A 15,077-nucleotide genomic window follows, 5' to 3' on the forward strand; every position below is an offset into this window, starting at 1 on the left:
TCGCAAAACAAAAAGAACTGTTTACACTGTTCAGACACCAAAAAATCAAACAAACTGTAAACGTTCGATTCGGCCAAAGTAAATGAACAAACAAAAAAACCACTTATAATAACTATCAATCATCAGGAAAACAGAACTAAAATCGTTACCATGAAATGGATTACAGGATTTCAGTCAAAAAATAAAAAGAACAAAATTTAACTGTCTGCTTGTAAAAATCCACAATGAAACTTGTTTACTGTTCAGCGAATATATACTTGCTACTTTACATATCACACTTTCCTGTCATAACCTCATGCCGGCACATAAAACACACTGCCAACAAATGCACCCGTGGTTGGGAATTCAAGAAACCGTTTATCTTTTGTTACATTACGCTTCGCTGCATTCAGGCAAAGATAAATTAATAGAGGGGACTGGTTTGGAAGCTCGGCAAACATCAAAGGAGAAAACAAAGATGCCAATATTTAGGTTGGAAAGTCAACGACCGTGCACAATCTTTTGTTTTGAGGTCATACACTATGCATGAATTACGTAATCAACACGTTTCTATTGGTTAGTTCCTCAGTACCGAGTAAACAACTATTGTGTTTTGTGCAGGGTCAAGGCCAAAAAAGAGAACAAAAACCTACAACAAAGAAAGTTGTCGGGTTTCATAACCATTCCCGTCCATTAACTATGGATAAATGAACATTTTTTTAAAAAGTTAAATCTAATGGAAGGGGGGATTAAAATTATTGAAGCAGCTGTGTTGCAACCAGAGTCCGCAAAGACACGTTAAATAATTTATTGTACTGGAAGTATTTAGTAGGCCAGCGTAAAATTTGTGAAAATTTTTGGAGGATGGCACTGAATCACGTTCAACAAGTTTTCTAAACTTTGAAGATACCTAATTTTATCTAAATATCCTCCTGCTGTTTTATTGCTGGAAGATGAAATCAATTCCTGATTAAGTATTTTTGTTGTGTTAACCCACTACAATGTCTGTAGTAATATTTTGGGTGTCTCTAAAACGAAGACCTCTAAAACGAAGACCCTAAGACCCTAAGACCCAAAAAACTCCAAAACGATGACCCCCTAATTTTCTAAGTATTTTTTTACCTTTAGTGAAGTTTTGCTCGTTCTTTATCCGGCCAATAGGGAGCTTAAGCAACGACAACGGCGACGGCAACGAGAACGTCGTCTCAAAATATAGATTTGCGTTATTTTAATCGCTTCGTGACTATTTCAACGTTTTTAATATGACAAGGGTGTGGTAATTCCTCAAAGATGACACGATTCGGAACGGCACTCCATTTTTTGTGAGAAAATGAAAATTTATCCTCAAGTGCTGACGTTCTTCATAAAACCAAAAACTTGGCTATAGATCGTTTTCACGTGACGTCATCATTTTCTAAAATCCAAAACTAAAGAGCCACGAAAGTTTTTATCCTCATCAGGCATAAGACGCGAAAAATTTGTATCCATTTGCAATTTTAAAGCTCAATAGCGTGCTTCGTTTGGAAACCAGAGCATTTTGAATTTCTGAGTTATAGCGGTGCGTGACAAGAGGCGACCATCAAGTTTATTGAGAAATATATATTTATCTCATGGTTTTGAGCCTTTTTAGAATTTAAAGCATTAGGAAAAGTGCTTAAGTAAATAGCTGTCTGTTCAGTACAGATGATCACTCGCCTAGATAGCCAAAGTAAGTAACAGATGTTGACACTATTTTCCGGCCGCCATATTGGTGCACCAACATGGCGTTTTCATACTGGGCTCCATAAATTTCTGCGAAACATTTCGACGAATATCTGAAGTTTGGAGAAACGCACGGGCCTAAAACTTGGAGAAGTGTCTTTTTCATTTATCTTCTACAACATCACGAATTCTTGACTTTTTCCACTGGATGGTTTCCGATTTATTTTTTTATTGCGTGACAGTGAAAACGATCTATTTCACGTTGTTGTTTTGCGGACGACGGCAACGAAATGGACAAAAGTGAAAAACGCACGTGCAGGGCGTGCGAAGCTATTGTTTTTACCCACTAAATATGCAAATCCGTGACGTTCTCGTTGCCGTCGACGTTGTCGTTGCTTAAGCTCCCTAATAACGCAAGAACAACAACAACAACCACCATTTTGAGCTGAGCAACCAAGCTCTCACACTTTGGCCGGAAGTGGCGTCGAAATATGAAACCTCCATTTGGCGCTAAAAATATAGGCAGGTGGATAGCGCGGTTTGTTTTGTTAATCCTTATCCACTGGATAGCGATTTATCCGCTGGATAGCGTTATCCAGCCTTCGAACAACTGGGGTCAGATATTTTGTTGGTCTTTCTAAAAGTCCCGTCATTTACGCCTATCTGCAGATTGACGTGGAAACATTGCATACCTAGAAGGCTTCGGCGCCCGGAAATCTTCGGAAAGTGGTCGCAAATCTTCGGAAAGTCATCAAAAACGCCGTCATCAGTATGTTTGCATAATAAAAAGAACATTACACGTTAGCTCCAAGATATGAATTTGATGTTCGATCTCCTCGCCACCGTTTAATATCCTCTATTTATATGATGATTGCTTCGCGAGAAGCATGAAACTCGGAGTAGCAAATGAAGGTGTTTGAACTAGTCCGAAATGCCGAAACGTCCTTAAATAAACTAGTCGGAATTGACATAAGTTCGTTGATCTCTTTCCGGCAATTTCCCAAGTAGACATACTTTCTGATCTTTTATGGACTTATACCTAAAACATAGTACAACACAAGGTAACATTCTTTATTTCACATGATGCGACCACTTTCTCGTCTTTTGTTTTACACTTAAACTGTCGTCTTTCATTCACATTTTGCTTGTAAAAAAAATTAAGGCCATTAGTCTACCTTTCTGAGACCTTTTCTGTCGGATCAGCCCAAGAGAATTTTCCCACGTGAATGCCTACGCACAGAAATCATTTCTGGGCAAACTATTACAAGCAAATGAATCACTACTAATATGTCAGAATTAAATCAAATTAAATCATGTTCGATTCACACAGCAATCCATGGCTGGTCCGATGTAAGGTACGATTCCTAGACAGAACAATTCACTTGCTAAACTGTGCCCGGAAAACACGGCAATGTGAGCGCTCTCTCTTCCTCCACATGATTGACAGAAGGAAGCAAATCGGTAGGTAGCCTAACTTCCGGCCGGGTGTGGGAGCCTGGTTACTCAGCTCAAGATGGCGGACAAACTCATCGCAATATGAACAAAATTGGCCGGATAAAGAAGGAGCAGAACTTCATTAAAGGTAAAAACTGCTAAGAAAATTAGGGGTCTTCGCTTTAGAGTTTTTTAGGTCTTAGGGTCTTAGAGTCTTCGTTTTAGAGGTCTTCGTTTTAGAGACACCCTAATATTTTGTTACAGTAAAATTCTCCTTTCTAGTAAGCTGAATTTCTGAATCAAATTCTCAACTTAGAATATTGTTGTTTTGGCTATTCAGAGTTAACCTAATCTATGTTCATTTCTATAATTTGGAGGGAAGCAAACAATTGGCATTTTGCTTGGAACAACTATAACAAAATATAATTGCAACTAAAAGGTTTCCTTCTAGTGTACCCAATATGAGGTGCTATGACATGTTAAGTATCATTTTGGCTATTACTGCTGCTAAATTCACTTAAAAATTTATTTTTGAACGACTCAAATACATTTCTAATTTTTCAGGGACCTCATGCATTACTTTTTTCCCCTCGGTCTTAATAAATTTGCCTTTATGGACCACTTGAATGGCAATTTTAACAACTTAATTTTGAAAAAAAAAAAATGCGAAAATCTTAACATTTAGCTGCGGGCCCCTGCGGAAACAGTGTGTAAATATTTAGGTGGAAGAGAAACCATTTGGAAATTTAGTGGTATCTTTTTTGCTCCACTTTTTAAAAGATAAACGCATGAATTGAAATCCAGATGGAAATCCATTAGCTGATAAGCTCCTCAAACGAATTTCCACTCAAATAATGTCACAGCAACCAAGACTCGCGTTGACCTTGAAATTTTTAATGAAATTGCCCTCGTAGCACTGTTGGCTTAAAAGAGAATCTCGCTGGCATAGAAACGCACTACAATCGACGGAGAGCTGACAAACACCTGAAGGCAGCCATGTTCGATTTGAGCTATTGAAGTCACATGACAAGGCCTCGACCAATCAGACATTTTTCGCCAGTGAAGCCGCTTGTGCGCCACGTCCGCCACGTGTGGTTTACGTATTTCTAGCCCACAGTTCTTTGCTTGTGGAGTTTGATCTGAGTTAGATTAAACAGGTTTTAACCGTTTGGCCACTCACAGGGGTGCAGGGATGGCGCAGTGGTGAGAGCACTCGCCTCCCACCAATGTGGCCCGGGTTCGATTCCCGGACTCGGCGTCATATGTGGGTTGAGTTTGTTGGTTCTCTACTCTGCACCGAGAGGTTTTCTCCGGGCACTCCGGTTTCCCCTCTCCTCAAAAACCAACATTTGACTTGATTTACTTTCATTGTTCATTTCATTGGAGGGCCATTATGAAAACTACTGGGTGACCAGTAATCAATGTCTTTACCCTCGTTAAATAAAGTTATTTCTTTCTTTCTTACTTCAACATCAGCAGCATGTTTGGTCACCAAAAAATGTTTGATGTTGTTTGAACGCCAAACATTTCGCGTTTGGCCAGGCCCTTAGGCAAAACGTTTGCAACAATAATATCATTGGTTTAAACAGGAAAAATAATCGTGCTGCACATGTGGCACGCATCAGTTAGCACATGATTTGTTTGCGGTACTCTGCTCAATTATCAACGACATTTTGAGGTTTTAACGGGAGCATTCGAATGCGAATCTTACATTCTCTATAGGTGGTTTGCAACCAATTTCTAGAGGCACAGATAACAATGCCGCAATGTACAATTGCTTGTGGACGAACAAAAGAAGCTAATTAATGAGAGAGCTTTTTTTTTGTCCAACAACATGGCGATCATGACGTAACGTGAAACTCTGAAATTCCTTGTACCAATTTATTTTTGGGATAACTCGCCCACATTTTTCATCATGAACGAGATCGTGGAGATGGAATAATCGCAAAAATGCAAAGTTAAATTTTGAAATGACGTTTTCCGTTTCACAACGTTCAACCTGTGAAATGTTCTAATGATATACAGTTCAACATTTGCTTAATAAGATTCACCAACAAGTTTTCACCTGTTCGTCACCGGTTTAAGTCTTTCATTGCAAGATAAGCAGGTATTGTAAGAAAAACAACAGTTTCCAAGATTCAGCAAAGTTCTTGGGGCGTTAAAGTTAAGTCTACTTTATTATTCAAAATTTTCGAGATTCCTAGAAAATGTTAGAGGAGTATTCAACCTTGTTCCCAGGGCTTTTCCCTCACTTGGAGGGGGAGGCGCCCTCGGAACGAGGTTGATTACTGCCTACAATAGCTACCTTTAAAACACTGAGAACAAATTGTAAGCAAACACTTAATTTACAGAAAAGATAAAACAAAATACCTCCAAAATTATCCATTTGAAAATAAAAATGTTTCTTTCCAGTGGACTTTCCCCCGTTTTCTCTTGCTTTCCTACACGGTAGTTGCAGATTCTAGTACGTAGCTCTTTTCATTGGAAAGGTATAAGGGAATCTTGGGTTTCTTTACATTTTGTTTCATTAACATACCAGTTTGCACAGATGGCATCAATCATGCTATTTAAAAATTGACTTCAAATGCTAAAAGAACTTGTTAAACTTTAGTTAAACCTCCAATTTTAAGCCTTTTAGCTTTGATAACGAGCCACTTATTAGCCATCAAAAACTGATAAATTCTTGGGTGACAGAGGCGGTACTGATTCCATAATATTCTTTTTGAAAAATTCGGATTTCAAAGCATCAATGCTCAGAGCTTATTAGAGCTTATGCAATGCACTTTCAATATTAATTACTTCATTATCGGCTGACTGATTAGAAAACGTTAGCCTTATGCTAATAAAGCAAAAATATATCACATCTTAATGGAAAACATAAACAAAGTCTTTATCTAAGTCAACTACAAAGAGACTGCCAACATTTTTTATAGCAACAAAGTAAGGCACGACATTTTGGAAATACTGTCCATCCATTTTACTTAAAAACTTGCCTCCCAGTGTAAAGAGTTGAAGCCTATGGTTACCTGTATCACACACAATGAGTCGGTTGTACTTGTCAATAACGAGTCCACAAAGACCATTAAACTGGCCATCATTAGACCCCTCACAGCCAATGTCATGTAAATACACTCCAGTTTTGTCAAATACCTTGACACATTTAGCAAGGCCATAAGAAACAAAGAATTTGTCCTGGTGATAAATAGCGCAGCATGGGGATTTATCACAGTCTGGGGCACTGAAGGACTGAAGCAAGACATTCCCGTCAGGGGAGAGGACCTTGATTTTGTTGTCCCCATCGTCAGTAATGATTATACGACCATCCCTCGCAATTGAAAGGCGAAGTGGTTTAAGAAGATGTTTATCATTAATGTGTTTGATGAAGTGACCCGTTTTCGGCTGAAAACGTTAACCTTATGCTAATAAAGCAAAAATATATCGGATCTTAATGGCAAACAGAAATGAGTCCGTTGTATGAGTCGGCCACTATAAGAATGCCACCACTGCTTATAGCAACAAAAGAAGGACAGCCATCTTCCAAATGCTGTCCATCAATTTTACTCAAAAACTTGCCTCTCAGAGTGAAGAGTTGCAGCCTTTGGTTACCTGCATCACACACAATGAGTCGGTGGTACTTGTCAATAACGGGTCCACAAGGACCATCAAACTGGCCATCACTGGACCCCTCACATCCAATGTCATGTAAATATACTCCTGTTTTGTCAAATACCTTCACACAATTAGCAAGGAGATAAGAAACAAAGAATCTGTCCTGGTGACAAATAGGGCAGGATGGGGATTCATCACAATCTGGGGCACTGAAGGATTGGAGCAAGTCATTCCCATCAGGGAGAGGACCTTGATTTTGTTGTCCCCACAGTCAGTTATGATTATAAGACCATCACTCGCAATGGAAAGGCGACCTAGTTTATCAAGATGTTTATCATTGATGTGTTTGATGAAATGACCCTTCTCACTAAACAGACGAGGCTTATTGTCGCTTTCGCGAACTAAAGTCAGCAGGTCACCAGAGTCTGTAAATGCAACCGACGAAGGTCGACCATCAAGTTTTATCTCCCTTCGAAACTTTCCTTCACCTGAACCAAACTGAAAGGCAAATTGATATTGATGCTGATCAACCTGCACAATCCAAGGACTACCAGTCAGCGGCTGTCCATTAACGAGAATCTCTAATCTGTGTTGTCCGGCACACTGTGGTGTGTATGTCACTGTGTATTTGCCGTCTTTGGTGTCTTTAATGTCTGTTTTTAGTTGCTCACCTTCTGGAGTCAATATGTCGACTTTGATTTTATCATCTTGTTGATAACATTGAAATCCTTCTGAATCATTTGTAACAATTATGAAATATGTCTCCTTCCTTTCTTTTACTTCCTTGCTGTCTTGACCTTCAGCTAAGCACTTTGACGCATCAGTCTTGGTAACAACAACTTTATCCATAAGATCCAATTTCTTATCCAGCAAGTAATGGATATGTGGCGACATAAAAAGATCGGGTTTTCTTACATTTAACAGTTCATTACAACGTCCGAGGATGGCGTGATTTGTTTGTAGAATTTCGACGCTGAAGTTCCTTTCTAAGATACTCTGGCAGCGTTCGAAGCAGCTTTTCAGCTGGGTGACAACCAGCTCGAAGTTTTCCAGTCGCGCTGCATGATGTTTTTGTTCCGCTTCATAAATTTCACGAAACTTGTCCTTCATTTTCCTCTCGTGTTCTCGCAAATTACGAATCAATTTTTCCACAGTGTTTCCCATTTTCTTTTCCTCGTTCAAAATTTCAATTTTGTTTTTGTTTCTGAGATCAGTTTGTTTCTTAATTTTACTCTCATATCTGACAATTTCTGCTGTCACTTTGGCTACAGCGTCGGCCATTTGCATCTTTTGTTCTTGTGCAGCTTTCTGAGTGTCTCTCTTAGAGTGTCGATCAAGACTAACTACAGTACATTTATGGCAAATCAGAACTTTACAGTCTTCGCAGTAAAATTCGAGGTGTTGATCTTCATGATATTGCTGTGAACACATCACGGGTCTGTGGATCAACTCTTGCACATTTTGCGCTTGCAGTTTGTCGAACAAAACATTGGGATGACCCCTTGTGGCCTTCAAGCTTGGTGAGCTTCAAGACAAGATGCGCACAGAAAATTCTGGCACACGAAACAGTAACATGTTGCCGTGTTGTTCTCGTCACAATTGTTGCATCTTTGAGACTGTACGGTGCCATCTTCTAGAGCGAGAACATCCACCAATCAGTTGAGATGAAACGATGACGGCAAATTCTCGAAGGTGTTTGTTTCGGGAATTTGGAATGAAGTCTGGCAAACTGGACATTTGATTGTCGCTTTTAGCTGTCTCCTTGCGAAGTTTGTATGTCTGTCGAGACACTGCAGACAGAATGAGTGAAGACATGGTAATACCTTGGGATTTTTGTTAGTCTCTATGCACAATGGGCATTCTGCCTCCTTCCTAAGAATCTTGAAAAGCTGTTGAACATCCATGATGAAGCCTAGCAACGCAAAATGAAGACGTGTTAAATAGTGACGTCACTGAAATCCCGTGACTCTGTGCGGTCGAGTGGATAACCACGCTACTTTCCTTTTGAGTGACACGGAGTAATGTATATATTTTTTTGACATTCTAATGGAACGACATTTTCCGATTGTAGCGACGGAACTAAATGACGGTCCTCTCTTTCTTATTCTCGAACTCGGTGGTTTTCCTAAACCATCATGGAGGACGTAATAGTTCCGATGCTTTGCTTAGATTCTGAGGAGTGAGGATGACATCGTTGAGAATCATTAGTTAGGACTGCTTGTGACCGTTCAAAAAAGCCTCTACGACTTTTCTATGGAAAAAATTTTGAAAAAAAAACGCGGGAAAATGTTTGGTCTAAAGCAAATATTTCCGCATGAAGGAAAAAAATTGAACGTGTTTCCTCAGTTCTTGGTTTTCACGTCACGCAAAGAAAAAAGAAAATCGCTTACCATTCAGAAATAATAATGATAATGATAACATAATAATAATAATAATAATAATAATAATAATTATAATAATTATAATTATAATAATAATAATTATTATTATTATTTAATAACATCCTGAGCGCTATTTACATTCAGTGATCAACAGCGCTTTACAACTTAAAATACTACAATAAAATGCAAATTAGTAAAACTAATACATGTATATTAATAAAGCAGAATATTTATACTAATGATAATAAACTTGATTAGTAATACTAATAAGAGTAAATATCAAACAGGGTACGCTTTAATGGCTACACGAAATAAATAAGTTTTAAGCTTACATTTGTAAATAGCTGATGACTGGATATCACGTAATTCAACCGGCAAACTATTCCATAAATATGGAGCGACAGCAGAAAAAGACCTATCACGTAAAGTGACAAGCATTTGCCCTTTAGAAGGGTCTAAAAATTTGATGTGATCTAAAATTATGCATAGATCTAGGCTTAATGTTAATTAATTCTATGATATACTTGGACGCCAATCCATGAATAGCTTTATTAAAGCTATTCAAATTAAGATCTTAAAATGAACACGATGTTGTACTGGTAACCAATTCACTTCATAAAGCGCGGGAGAAATATGCGAGTACTTTTTTTAAGTTCAGTACAAGTCTAGCCGCAGCATTCTGCACACGTTGCAATTTAACAATTTGCGACTTGGGAAGGCCATACAAAATTCCATTACATTAGTCTAAACGGCTGGTGACAAAAGCATGAATAGCGTTAATAACGAATCACTAGAAAAATATTTCCTAATCTTTCTAATATTATGTAGGTAATAAAACGCGGTATTACATATTTTAGTTACTTGCGTTTACATTGACAACTTGTTATCGAATCATGCACCAAGATTTCTAACACACGAACTAGGATAAATATCATATTCACCTACAGAGATATTGCATACATCATTGATCTTAGCTAATTGTTGTCTAGTTCCTATTAATATCAACTCATGCAGTTTTATCATCATTAATCATTAACGTATCCCCAATCATCCACATCCTTAAGGCACTGATACATCTATTCATAACACCAATAGTTTCATCCAGACTGGATGTATCATCAGACTTAAAACTAAGATACAATTTCGTCTCATCAGCAAAACAATGTACGTTAGGAAGATGTTTCTCTATGATAGTAAATAGCTTAGACGCATAAACTACAAATGATTAAGGCCCAAGGCAACACCACAGTCCAAGTCAAAATTATTTGACAGAGTTCCATGTATAGAGATTCGCTGACTTCTTTGAGAAAGATAGGAGTAGAACCAATTGAGAGCATTCCCACGTAAACCAGCTTCATTATGCAAACGATCGAGCAACACATCATGGGTCACTGTGTCAAATGCTGCACCGAGATCCAATGAAACCAGCAACGTTACATAATAGGAGTTCATCTTTAGAAGACTATCATTCATTACTCTCAGTAATGCAGTCTCAGTGCTGTGATGTTGTCTATATACAGACTGGAACTGATTAAAGACAGCTCTTTCAGTTAGTTTTGACCCAAACTGTAGGTTACTTACTGGCCTTACTAGACCAGATCCAGACCAGTGTTCTTTAATAACAGATTAACCGTTAAGTCAAGAAATTGAGATGTTGTAGAAGGGTGATAAATAAACAGCGTGTCAAAGTTTTAAGGTTGTGCAATATTCCAAACTCGAGTTATTCGGCAAAGGGTACCACTCTAAATTATAGTGTTTAGTATGAATCAGTATGGAGACTTCATGGAGGGAGACACCAACATGGCGGCCGGAAACCAATGGAAACATGTGGAGTTTACTTCGGCTTCATCAAAACATTTTTTCTCTAGGCTAAAAACATTGGCATAGACACTTCTCTTAACATATTGCTTATTGCCAACGAGCAAGCCGAGCGAAGACGCGAGGCTTGGAAGGCGGCCAGTTTAATGCCGACGCAAGACGCGCACAACGCGAACTACGCGCGCGACTATTGATGAACTTGTCTGAAAACATAAGCATCGTGAAATTAGGGGGCTGCGCCGAATTATATGGCGGAAATTCTTAATTCCAGCTCAAGCTGAAAAGCCATGTGATTAGCTATTTTTTTTTTATTTTTAGTCTGGGCTAAGAGACAGATTGAAGATTGAACTTCAACTTTCGCACTAATTTTGTTCTCGCATCCTGGCAGATGTCTCTTCTTGAGTTGACATTTCGCACCTGGGCGGTAATTCAGCCTGTTTTTGTAACAATGTTTAAGCCGGGTGGTTGGTCCGAAATTTCTTCCCAAGCTAAAACTCGTCTTGTTGTACGGGCCTTAATTATATATAAGACTCAATCGTACTTGTACGAAACCGATTATTGTTAACAAAAACGCAAGCCAACAACTTTCCCACACGCGAAACAAGCACATTGAAAGATGTTTATGCAGGCCGCGCAGTAACATCAGAGAAGACGACGCTTTATAAGTTGGCGCCGTATGCGGACTGAGCTACTTTATTACTCCTGTTTTCACTTATGCCTGCTTTACGGCTGTTCCTACGTATAAAATATGCACGAGCGAAAGGAAAGGATAACAAAAATTTGGTGGGCACGGCGCTAAACTTTACATTAAAAGACTAATAATGTAATAAGCTTAGAGCCTGGTTATCACTAGCTTATGCTATTGAAAACGAAAGTCGACATAAGTATCAAATTCAACCACGGCATCCGCCATTTTGTTTAACTACTCAGACGCGGCTGACGCCGGTGGGCACGTGAGCAGGGTTTTTGTTTGAGGCCGGACGTTTCGTCGGGTCGTTTCCCATTCCATGTCCGAAACTTTGATGCCAATATTTCAGGGGTTTGTTTTATTTGTTATTATTATTTTTTTACTTACTTTTAAAGAGAATTTGAGTGAACTCCAGCCTTGCCTGGGAAACAGATTATTGGGTTCCAGAAACACTGGAAACAGCGTTTCTCAGTGTTCTATTTTTAAAATTTCCCGGGGGAGGATGCCTCCTAATAGCTTTCGCCTTCGGAGCTCGCAAGGCACCTTGCCGCGCCAAAAACTGCCACTTCCGGTGCTTTCAGAAATATGTCCGCTACTTTACAAAACTGTCGAAAACCTTGAGACGTGCGTGTCATATTTCAACTCGCGCTGCCTGGTTCGCTTGAGAGAAACAAAAATGGATACTTGCAACTTGATTCGCTGGTATGAACCAAACAAGCAGCTCTTTTCCTTCCGGGGCCCAACAATTTTAACATTGATCTATTTATTTTGAAAACCCGGTATCTTCACATGTTCCAAATTTTCTTTTGATCTTAGTTTTAACGGGTCCATCAGTTCACGGAATTTGGTAGATCGGTAGTAAGATAAGAAACGCAAGGATTGAGAGGCCACACTGATTATCTTCCTGTGTGAAAACATGTATATAAGCTCTTGACCTTACAAGGACATCTTTTTTCCTTTTGGTGGTTGAAATATTTGAGATCGTTTTTGTTATCCCCGAACAGAAATTTCCCTCAAAAAAAAAAAAAAAAGGAAATAAAGAAGAAGAAGAAAGAAAAAAAAAAAACCACAATACTCTCCCGCAAACAGTTCTCGCATGGAAGTTGAAAGACGTGAAACAAGATGTGAAATAAAATTCAAAAAAGGTATTCTGTACACTGGAAATCGTAACAGAAGTTAACCTTGGCTTCGCTTTCTCAGTTAGGTGGTCAGTTGGAGTCTTAGATATGCTGTAAGGTGACTACGTGATGCAGTTATAAGCTAGGCTGTCAGTCGTTATTTGACTTTGTGACTGCGTACTGCATTTCGAGTTAAAGCGGATTGCTCACCATAGTCTCCAGTAGCGCAGTAGTTAGAACATCCGACTAGATCAGTGAGGGTTGTGGGTTGAAATACCACATGGAACTCAGATATTTCCGATTTCCAGTGGGGATGTAATTGCATCATATAACTATATATTGGGCATTAACCAAGCCCTCTCCCTTGTGTCATATGACGCGAGGTTGGGTTTGGGGTCTGGATCATGTGCAAACATGCTCTTAAAAATCGGCATAAACTTGATTGCCTCTCTGACATTGACTTTTCTCGTTGACAGCTTTGACACTGCGTATATGGAAGGGAAGCAGCAACTTCTGACGGCTTTACATCAAATCATCGCTAACTTAGAAACAGTTGGTGGTGATACAATTCCCGATATGGGCTTGGTAGGGTTGAAACTGGAGACCCTCGGTGAGGCCGCCCTGCTGAACGGTGACATTTCTTTAGTAGCAATTGACTTGATTAATCAAGCGCGTCAATTATGTATAAGTTCTTGCACCTATTCATCTTACCGTTCCTACGAAGCTCCTGTTTTACGACAAGAAGAGCAGCTGCTTTTCTTCAGAGGTATGGTAATATGGAACTCATCTCAATGTATAAATCCGCATTTAGTAAAGTAGCTTATAGGCAGGTATACTAAAATAAAAACCCGAGAAATATTATACATTTTCCAGACTGGCAACCCAGTAATTAGAGTTTTTGAGGGGAATATATACGCTAACTCCCAGATACAGTGAAGACTCGCTTCACTTCATTTTAGAACCACATCTTAAACCAGCGGCCGATGTAGTTTTTGGTCGCTTTGCAATTGTGGGAGGTGTGTGTATAGACCTATTTACTTAAGAAATTATTAATTTTTGCCCAGTTCCTTTGAACATGTTATGTTGAAAAGGGGTTGGAGTTGTCGAGCGTAAAATTATAGAGAAAATGCCATGACGGGGGAAAACGATACATTCCATATAGCTGGTGTTAAATTTAATTTTCAAACACCTTGCATGTAGGGAGCAAATCCAGGGGAGATCAAAGGAAATTATTAGGAAGTGCCAGAGTGTTTCGTTTTTGAAATGTTATTCATTAGAAAACCCATTCCTCCTTCAAATACTCAAGCAGATTCCATTTATTAAACTTACTGATTCACTTGTAGAAGTTTTGTATGTATTGTGTCCAAACGTCGTCACTTTTAATAGCTAAATTTACCCTTTGGATATGTTATCGCAGCTTTTTATTACGAAATGTTTTTCGAAATCACTTCTTTTAAGAAATCACAGCTGGTACGAGTCTAAGGGTTCATGAGGGTTCCAGTTAGCTGGCGTCGAATGTACCAGAAAGAAACATGTAGTTTTCACACCTTTCTTTCTGTATAAATACTTACGTTAATTCCTTAAGATCTCACATTTGCTAATGATGACATGAAGTCGTCCAAACGTTATGTAACTTCGATTTTATCGTTAATTTCCTTATTCTAATGTACCTGCCATTATATATTTTGTATTGTGATAGAACATCAAGTTAGCAATCAAGAAATGGCTCTCATGCTAGGTGTGAGCAAACGAACAGTAGAACGAAGGATGACAGAGCTACACCAGACGAACAGATCTCGATACACGGACATAGAGGACGATATGTTGGATTCGTTTGTTCAACGTATAATAACCAACTTTCCGAGATCTGGTAAGTGACAAGAGATCTTTTTCCTCACTTCACTCTTTTAGCACAGTTGGATTCTTGCAGCATCTAAAGCACGGTTTTCTCAGTCTTCTCATTGTTTTATGGTACAGCTGAGCATTAGACGTCGACTCGATTGTCACCTTGTCTGAAATTGCCTTACGTTATTATTCCCTCTTTTTAACAGGTATGAAGACTATAGACGGTTGTCTCGTCTCACAGGGCATACGTTTGCAGAGGTCGCGATTGAGGAATTCAATGAAGAGAGTTGACCCCGTTGGTCGCAGGTTGAGGTCAATCAACATTATCCGCAGACGTGTGTACAATGTTCGTTCCCCTTTGTCATTATGGCACATGGACGGAAATCACAAACTTGTACGGTAAGATTTATCTGTTTGATACTAAAAGTTTTCAAGCTCAGAGTTTAGACCTACTTCATGTTAGTGCTACTCCCTGACAAGGAGAAAACCGTGATGTGGCGTATT

General features: G+C 39.0%; 1 protein-coding gene across 1 annotated transcript; it reads right to left on the bottom strand.

Annotated features, from left to right (window-relative positions):
* Window positions 1-4,683: 4,683 nt before the first annotated feature.
* LOC137973242 (E3 ubiquitin-protein ligase TRIM71-like) lies at window positions 4,684-13,147 on the bottom strand. Its single transcript, XM_068820016.1, has one exon. It carries the CDS (start codon window positions 8,152-8,154, stop codon window positions 6,847-6,849), a length of 1,308 nt encoding a protein of 435 aa, XP_068676117.1. The 5' UTR covers window positions 8,155-13,147; the 3' UTR covers window positions 4,684-6,846.
* Between the last annotated feature and the right edge of the window lie 1,930 nt (window positions 13,148-15,077).

This window comes from Montipora foliosa, chromosome 10 (assembly GCF_036669935.1).
Source record: "Montipora foliosa isolate CH-2021 chromosome 10, ASM3666993v2, whole genome shotgun sequence".
Taxonomy (NCBI): domain Eukaryota; kingdom Metazoa; phylum Cnidaria; class Anthozoa; order Scleractinia; family Acroporidae; genus Montipora; species Montipora foliosa.